This window comes from Balaenoptera physalus (genome assembly GCF_965194825.1).
Source record: "Balaenoptera physalus genome assembly, chromosome: 8".
NCBI lineage: Eukaryota > Metazoa > Chordata > Mammalia > Artiodactyla > Balaenopteridae > Balaenoptera > Balaenoptera physalus.
The window spans coordinates 104,238,283-104,247,947 of NC_138887.1; the positions used below are offsets into that span (position 1 = coordinate 104,238,283).

The 9,665-nt window shown below is 40.3% G+C and overlaps 1 protein-coding gene across 2 annotated transcripts in view; it reads right to left on the reverse strand.

The window, feature by feature from the left end:
- Nucleotides 1-2,720, reverse strand: part of CHCHD3 (coiled-coil-helix-coiled-coil-helix domain containing 3) — a 281,079-nt gene extending 278,359 nt beyond the window's left edge. For both annotated transcript variants that reach the window (XM_082473146.1, XM_082473145.1), the window contains exon 1: nt 2,469-2,720. In XM_082473146.1, the coding sequence (XP_082329272.1) occupies nt 2,469-2,549 (81 nt within the window). In that variant the 5' untranslated portion in view covers nt 2,550-2,720. The remainder of the gene's footprint in view (nt 1-2,468) is intronic.
- Nucleotides 2,721-9,665: the final 6,945 nt, after the last annotated feature.

Sequence of the window (9,665 nt, forward strand, 5' to 3'; positions counted from 1 at the left end):
ATCAAATTCTCAAAAGCAGTGCTTGATACAGAAGTATTACAAGTATGTTGCATTATCCAGATATACTGAACAGGGAAACACAATCAAAGTGACTTGTCCAGGGCCACACAGCTAATGAGAGGCAGAGATAGGACCAAACTAAGGTCTGCCTAGTTCCAAAGCATATGCTCTTTCCACTATAGTCCCCAGCACTTCAAAGAATCTTAGATGTGGAAGGAACCCTATCATTTCAATAACAGCTGCCTTTTATTAAAAATCTACAGTGTGCCACGTGCTTTAAATACCTTACCTCATCTTCTTACCACAATCAAGAGATGATATTCCCCTTTAAGGATAAGGAAATATAATCAGAGAAGTTACCTGTCCAAGGCTGCAGACTAGGAAATGCCTAATCTGAGATTTAACTGAGGTCAGTTTAACTCCAAATTGATGTTCTTTTGACCATGACCTCAAAGAAATCAGAATGACCCCTCAGTACTCAACAATTCAACAGCGTGCTATTTTTAGGGGAAAGTGCAACAGGCTGAGCATGGCTACAAGAAACAGTGCCACTAGACTCACAGAATTTCAGAATCTCAGAGGTGTACTCAAGCCCCATCATTTTGCAGGTGAGAAAACTGAAGCTCAGAGAGAGAAAATCATCCTTGAAAAAGGATTTGAAGCAACAGGGAGAACATTGCAAGGGCATTCCAGGTGAAGGGCATGAACTGAAAAAAAGCAAAGCACAGAGGTCAAAATGAGCATGGTGTGTGCTTGAATTATACCAATATAAAATGTACTCTATGAGAAAGAAAAAAATAAAAGAATAATTCCACCAAATTGAGTGGCCAAAGGACATAGCTTCTTTTCTTATAAAGTTTTTTTAAAAGGGTTTTTCAGACAATCTCTCCGTTTAATCTAATATCAAGCCCTCTTCATACTTACTCTATTTAACCTTATCTAATACTTGATATGAATCTCTGCTGTGGCCCAATTCCCTTTTAATTTTGTTTGCTGTCATCACTGTGCCTGTACTAGAGCATGAGAACATGGATTTATACATTTTTCTAGACAATGTCTTCTCACCCAAAACTTATTTTGCTTCTTCTTACTTTTATTTCTTTTTCACCCTCTGGTGTGGAACACTCAAAGCCCCTAAAGGCAAGATTAAACAAATCTCTGCATAAAACTCAGAGTTTACAGAAATTTTTATTTTACTTTAAAGAGTACCAACTAAACCTCAAAAATGCAAAGAATGCAGCCTCAGACATTTCATTACAAAATGTGGTACTACCATTACTTAATATGATATAAGGAAATGCTGGTCACAGGTCACAGACCCAAAACTGAGTTCAACAGTCTGATTTTCTATAAAGAAAACTTTTAATAAATTTTTCTCAAGGTAACAGTTGCAAAGTAAAAGTTTTTAAACACTTTAAAAATTTAAGAAGTTTTAATTCCTAGTAACCAGTGCTAAAGATAATTTACACATTTAGCTTACTTATGCTGGTTGTGTAATAACAGAGGAAGGAAAATAGTATAAAACTTTCTGAGGTCAAATTGCTTTATTTACTAGGATCAGGCATCATACTTCCAAAAATGTGAGGCTCCAAATTCAGGTGCAGCGGAGAGTGTGTTAATGAAATTAGTGCTGGTATGCTGACACCCTAGAGAAAAATCAAGTTTTCGGTTAATGTATCAAGCATATTCAGGGGGCATTTAAAAATTCTCTCCAATGTCTTGGACAGAACAAAGTGTACTACTCCTAGTGGTACGAAAACTTGCAATCTTATCTCAAGTCCTATCAGGCTGGCAGACACTAGTCTTGAAGTCACTGGGCCTAGTCCAAAACTTAGGCAAAGCAGGCCACAGAGGAGGGGCCTGGAAAAGATAAGACGTCAAGTGAAAGAAAAGTGAAGGAGGGAGAACGAGAAGTCACCCGAGGCAGGGCCGAAAAGTGTGTATGTGTGTGTGTGTCTGTGTGTGTGTGTGTGTCGGGGGAATGGGTGCTGTCAGTGGGAGAGTACTAAACAACAGAGTAGATAAAGGGTTCCTTAAAAGGCCAGTTCATCCTGAGAGAGGCCTTGTGGGCAGTGCAAAAGCAGGCTTTGGATCCTGAACCCAGGAGAAGACAGACAAGCCCCATTTCACAGATGGGTACAGTGAGGAAGGGGTTTCAAATAAAGTCCCACAACTACTGAGCAATACAGTCTAGACTGGACTGTGAGCCCTCGGAGGGTCTAAAGCAACCTGGCATCCGCCAGCCGCCCCAGCACGGTGCTCAGCACTTGGCCCACAACCAGCAAGTATCTCTGAATGGATGTCCCACGTCTTGAAAAACTTCAAACTTCTTTGCAAAAAACTCAGCTTCGGGCCGGACAACACTGAGGTGCCGGACGGAGGAAACCAGGCTAAGCGGAACCCGGAAAGGCCAGAGGTTTAGGGTCCGAGTCCGAGTGCTGGCCCTCCGCCCGCCCACTGTCACTCACCCGGATGCCCTTCACCACGGTGATGTTCTCATTCTCGTCCGCCTCGAACGTGACCCGGCGGGTGCTGGCCGTCCCGCCCATGGCTTCTGCTTCTGCTCCCGCAGACACCTAGCGCGGACCCACAAGCACCACAGGCCCCACGCGCACACAAGCGCGTGGACACGCCCGGACCCTAGCCCTGCACAGCGGGAGCAAGGCCACGACCCCTCGAAGCAAGGAGAAGCCGCCGGTCGCGAGCTCCCGCCTCCTCCGGTCACGCGCCACAACAAAAATGCCTCCGATTGGTCGACGATACGAACGGCCCGCCTCTCCTCGGGAGGGGCGCTCGGATTGGTTGGCGCGGACCCGGATGCTATGGCAACAGGTGGTTCCTGACAAGGTTCCCGGAGCCCACTGGGTATATTGGGAATTGTAGTCTTGATCTGGTACGATGGGTGCAGGGACTTTTTCGTCCTTACACCGTGAGTGCCGGAGGAGCATCGCCTTCTGGGAGTTGTGATCTTGACTGCAGAAACGGCATCTAACTGGGCAACTTTCACGGAAGTTCATTCATCTGACAAAGCACGCTTTGAGGATAGTATTCTAGAAGTTTAGGCCAGCGAGTTAAAAGATGTAATCTCTTTCCTAAAGGAACTCACCGTTTAATGAGGGAGATGCACTCTCCTAATAGAGCCATTCCTAGATTCCTGTAAACAAATCCCCGAGGCAAAACGTAGCCTTTCTTTATTTTAGACTTAGCCAGTAAAAAATACAAAACAAACAAACAAAAAACACCACTGCATTTGGCCTGTGGCTTTATTTCATGAACTATGTACTTTTTATTTCTTTTTTGTAAAGTAAAATTTTAAATATTATGGTTTTCAAATCTGCATGTGAGAAGACAGAGAAAATTATTTATTAGCACCAAGCATGCAGAGCATTCACTTTTGTGTGTCTCCTTCCACCTCAGTTACATAAGCTAGTTAGACCATAATAAGAGGCACAGAAAAGTGATTGCCAGAGATGGTGTAAATTCGTGGCGGAATTAAAACTACATCAGAAAAACTTGAGTTTTATTTTGGAAAGTGTCTAGGTTAGTATGTCACCTCTACAAGACACATAAATAATGTTTAAGTTGTCTACATACACATTTAGAAATTATTTTTTGCTAAATATTCTGTGACACGTATAAATTTACCCATATGACCTTAGTCTTACAGAGGCATATGTATTCTCTTTAGAAATAAGGTTAGTGATGGTATTATCTTCAGGTAGTCCCTTTCAACATTAAAGGCAGCCAGCCACAACACAGCATGAATCCTCTTATTCCAAAGGTATACACGAAAATGCAGTAACATTTTTGAGCTCCAGTTATGTGCTGATTTATTACCATAGAAATCTTTAGGGCAGAGACTATGTCTTTTCCACCTCTGTATCCCTGGTCAGTGGCAGAGTATTGAGTTTATTACATGTCATCATTTTGTTCTTTTCAACATATACATATCCAAATTGTACTATGCTACTTTGCAGTTTTGAGACTACATGTTACTTTGTACCTGTTCTCAAGTTGTATAATATGTTTCAACCTTCTTTCTATAGGAAACTAAATATCCCAGGAATTATGTTTTTCATTTCTTTGCGACCTCCCCTCCACAAATATACCCTCCTTATTATACCCCAATATACAGCATGTATTGGAGGTTCTACATAAAACAGATGCACAATAAATTCTTACCAAAATAACTAATTACAAAGAAAGAGTTCCTTGGAGGGAGTAGAGAGATGAAGGAACAACTAGTTATCTTGAATATACTTATCTCCTTAAAATATTAAATGAGTTCTTTCAACCAAATAAAGATGATGTAGGCTAATCATGAGAAGGTAGTGATGAGAAGGTAGTACATGATACAGAAACATGTAAGTGGTCTTATCAGGCAATCTAAAAATACTTTAGATATACAATAAAGTATTTTTAACTGTAGTGGATTTTGAAAGTCCTCGTCACAAGAAAAAAAAGCTGAAACTATGTACGGGGGACAGACCTTAGCTACACTTACTGTGCTGATCATTTCACAATATAGACAAATATTATGTTGTACCCCTCAAAATAATATAATGTTGCATGTCAGTTATACCTCAATTTTTAAATTTTAAAAATTAAAATACTAGAATTCATAATCCATTCCAATCAACATTACAAAGAAACCCTCTGAATTTAAAAAAAAAAATCTTATCTTGGAAAAATGCCTACTATAACCATAGTATTCTATCCATATTAATTACAAAGCCAGGCCATGCCTACAGCCCCTTCTAAAGAAAACTTCTTGAGATACCCAGAACCTGTGGTCTCCCTTTCTCTCTGGTCACAGCTTATTAGTGATCATCTAACCCAAAAGCAGCATATATTAGCCAGAGAATTATGAGCTAGAATGTGAAGCTTTGCCCAAACAAAAATCATAGCTAACACTTGAGACAATCAGATTCTCTGTATCTTTTTTTCTTTCTCGCCTCTATTTAAATTTGAAAATTCAGAGCACAGAAAAAAATAGCAAAGATAGAAGCTGTGATACTGAGTCAGAACCATGAGGCAAACTAAAGATAGGTGGAAACAAAAATTGTAAGGAGAATTAAAGGTATCCGTATTGGAAAATAAGTACAACTGTCTCTATTTATAGATAATGACATTGTAAATAGAAAAATCCCAAGAAATCCACTAAAGTCTATTGGAACTAATTTTTTTAAAGTTCACCAAGATTGTAGGATAGAGGGGCAACATACAAGAATCAACTGTATTTCTGTATACTAGCAATTAACAAGTCAAAATTAAGAAAATTTCATTTATAATAGCATAAAAAAACAACTCAAATGTTCATTAACTAATGACTGGATAAAGGAAATGTAGTATATCCAGACAACAGAATATTATACAGCAATAAAAAGGATTGAAGTACTGGCATATGCTACAATATGCATGAACCTTAAGAACATTATGCCAAGTGAAAGGACAGACACAAAAGACCACATACTGTATGATTCCATTTAAATGAAATGTCCAGAATAGGCAAATCTATAGAAAATGAAATTGATTAGACTTGTCAAAGGCAGGGAAGGGGTGAGATGGGGAGTGACTTCTGGTTGGTGCAAAGTTTCTTTTTTGGGGGGTGATAAAAATGTCCTTAGATTTTAGTGATGACTGTACAAATCCATTAAATACACTAACATTCATTAAATTGCACACTTAAAACGGATGAACTTTATAATATGTGAATTACATATCAATGAAGCTGTTAAAGAATGTATAGCTATCCAGATGTGATAGAAATGTATTTATTATTCAACAAAGTCCAAAATGGGGGTGGAGGTTAAAGAAAAAGAAAGAAACTGTGGGAAGCTTCAAGGTGATGAAAAATAAGCCAAGCAAAAGAGAGACTAGAATAAAACAGACCTTCAAGGGACTTCCCTGGCAGTCCAGTGTTTAAGACTCCACGCTTCCACTGCAGGGGTGTGGGTTTGATCCCTGGCCGGGCAACTAAGATCCCACATGCCACTGGGTGTGGCCAAAACGAACAAAAAAACAAAAAGAATTAGCTTAATGTCCTACCAGTAACAGAGTACTGTAGTGAAGACCCACAAGTCCAGAAGCTTCTAGGATTGCCTGGGATTCAGAAAGGCCTTCCAACTGCAGTTTTTGTAATGGCTGGCTCAATCAAAGCACCTAGTCTTCCTCAGGCCCAGCTGTTCCATGTTTCGTAGGTTCTGGGGCATCTTACCAAGGAATCTTCCTAATCACATGAGGACTACTCAAATATCTACAGTAATACAACATAATATTTTCTTCAGTCTCGGGCCATGAAACCAGCACTCTAAGTAAAAACATTGGATGTACACAGTTTACTTGGATGCCGAGAGGAGAACTAGTTTGATTCTTCATCAATCTTAGCTTGACCATCAAGCAATATTACATTCATCTGGAGCGATTTCTTACTTTTCCACCATGTTGAACCTTTGGAATTAATGCTGCAGATAAACAAAAAACAAACAAACAAATAAATGCTTTTGCTGTCAAAATTCCAATCATCCCTAATGGCCCCCCTCCCCTGAAAACAAATCCACCCAGTCTTCCAAATCACTATAATAAACAAAACTCCAGAAGGAAGAAGGTTTGTACTACATACTTTTCAATCCCAACTTTAAACAAAAAGTAGCAGAAGGAGAAATCCTGGTGTACAGGATTGTATGTATTGATTGTAGTACAATCAATATAAGGACATTCTGAAAATATGGACTAAAACTTATCTGACAAGCCATGACAGGACATCAGCCTTAAAGCCCTCCCGACCAAATATTGTATGTAGAATCATATAAAAAACAGTGAAATCCTAAAATAGTGGTTCTCAACGTACATGGAGGCTGGAGCACAGGTGTTCTTACGTGACATATTTTGAGTGCAAGAATTTAGGGCAGCACACTTGAAGAGATTATAAAACCCAAAATAGCATGAAACAAGTCAGCATTACAATTACAAGGCATTCACAGGTACAGTATAACAATGTTTCTCTGTATCTTTGAAAGTATCCACAGTAATGGCACAAATCACGTGGTCTCCCTTTAGTATCCCATCACTGTTGAAGTAAAACCGATTACTGCACTACCCATGCGTCTAGTAAAATCGTGAGGCTTAATAGTACCCTTTGCCATTAATTTCTTGTTCACAATAAATTGTATACGCTGTGCCACATTGTGTCATAGGGTAGGCTCTGGAGAGCAACCTGCTTAACAGACATATATACAGTTAAAATAAATTTTACACATGGACTGTATCTTGGCAATGCACCAAGATTTCCTGGTACCTTTGGCATAGAGATTATTCTAGAATAAAGTCTCAACAAATTTATAGCAGTTTTCTAAAAGGCCATTCTCTGCCATTTCCTGGACAGTCTTCTGTTATATTGTTTTCATTTTCATGTTTTTTCTCCTCATCCTACATTCATCAGAATATAGTGGCTGAAATACTGAGGGTTGCTATCTGGGCATGGGAGGAGAAATGCCAGTGAGTGGGGAAAGGTCTGCCCAGGGAGTGAGAGACCAACCCATCCTAGCTCCTGTCTCGTCTACTCTCAAGCCCGGCAAGGGTCCCAGGGCCCTTGATTTCCTTTGTGTTGGATTTGGAGTGATCATCTCTGACAAGCAGAGCCCAAGTCAGAAGAGGCTTATTTCTCATCTCTAATCCTTAAATAGACACAAACATCCCATCTGTCATCTCTCCCGAATGGCTCCTCTGGCCTTGATGAATTTTCAAACCATTTTTATTTGAGAGCACAGGGACATTCTCCTAACCTTTTAACAATACCTACCTGTCATGGATCTTGAGAGATTTCTGAAATGCAGGCTGTTAGCCTCTTTACTTCCAAATAACAAATGCTTGAAATGCATCAAGGTTACATGAGCACTTCTGCTGTGATGTTGGACAGGCAGAGAAATGCCTGTTTATTGATGCTAATGGTATAGAAATGTCCCTGAGTACACATTCTACAAAGTGATCCTCACCCGCATGTGTTGTCTTGTTTGGTTCCACTTTTGCCCCGGCTCAGAGAGGCACCCAAGGAGGGCACTTCAAGAGCACCTCAGCTCCAGTGAAACTCTGTTCTACTCACATCTTCCAAAGCGCAGGGTATCCCACCCTCAGGCTGGAACAAGAGTCTGGACAATGCAATTCATTTATTAGGAATCACAGGATTTTCAAGTGGAAGTGACCTGGACAACCATCTAATCTTCCTCTTTGTTTCTCAGAGAGGCTGAGTTGCTCAAGACCACACAGCCTCCTTACATCAGAGCCTGAGAATATTCCAGATCTCTAGTCATTCAGTTTAGTACTTTGCCACCACCTCGTGCTGCTCTCCCATGAGAAAGTACCCTCATGAGCCTCACCTGCTAGGCTCTGATGCCCAGTACGAGATATTGCAGTGGCTGCTGGAACCATGGCAACCGTGATTATTAAGCAGAGATGGGGAGGGACAGTGAATAGCTGTGAGATGGTAATGCAGGTGTCCAACACAGAGGTGGCTCAAGCCTGGCATGAATGAGTATACCTTCCCAGTGTAAATATTAGAGGCTTCATCCTTTCATTTGCTAATCATGCACTAGCTAATGACCCAGCAATTCCACTCCTATGAATATACACAACAGACATGAATGTTTATGTCTCCCAAAAGACACAAACAGAAATATTAATTGCAGCTTTATTCACAAGAGCCCTAAATGTCCATCAGCTTTAGAATGGATAAATAAATTGTGGTATATTCATTCAATGGAATGCTATACTACAATGAAAAACCACAAACTATTGCTTCCTTGTATCTTGAAGGTGGGGATTGTGTCTTATTCAACTTCCTATTGCGCCCATCTGGAGTCCGTTACCTCTGATGTATGTTTGTTAAATGATTAATTAACGTCAACCAAGCACATTCTCCTTTACAGAGAGCCAGTATAATGCAGTGGAGTCAGAAACCTTAGGCTCTCACCCCAACTTTGTGATTTGTAAAGGGAGACCTAAAGTGGGACCTTGGATCGAACTTTTAATTTCTCTAATTGTTGGTTTTCTCATCTCTAAAAATGAATAATACCTCCATAATCTAAACTAACGGTAATATACAAATAGCCTTATAGGTTGTTATGAAGATTTCAGGAGAATTTTTAAATTAGGTGTAAAAGTAGTTTGGAAAAACTTCATAGAATTAAAAAAAATGGGGACTTCCCTAGTGGTCCAGTGGTTAAGACTCCATGCTTCTACTGCAGGGGGTGCAGGTTTGATCCCTGGTTGGGGAACTAAGATCCCACATGCTGTGGGGCGTGGTCAAAAAAAAAAAAGAATGTAAACAAATGACTAAGATATGAGGATACATGTCCTCTTTTCCTCACTCTTGCCCAATAAGATACATACATGCTTGTCCTCTCTCAGTTCCCTCTTTCCTTTTTCTCCATCCCCACCCCTGGGCAGAGAGGGCTTCTCATGGGAGGCAGAGGCATGAAGATGGTGGATTTGGACCAGAAGTGCCTGAGTGGACTACAAGAGAGACCAGAAGAAGAGGGAGAGGGAGAGAAGGGAAGAGAGGAAGACTGAGCAGTGTTATAGAGGAAGGCTGTGGAGACTATAGAAATGGACATAGACATAGACACAGACACACATAGATACACACACAGACATATACATGTGTGTTT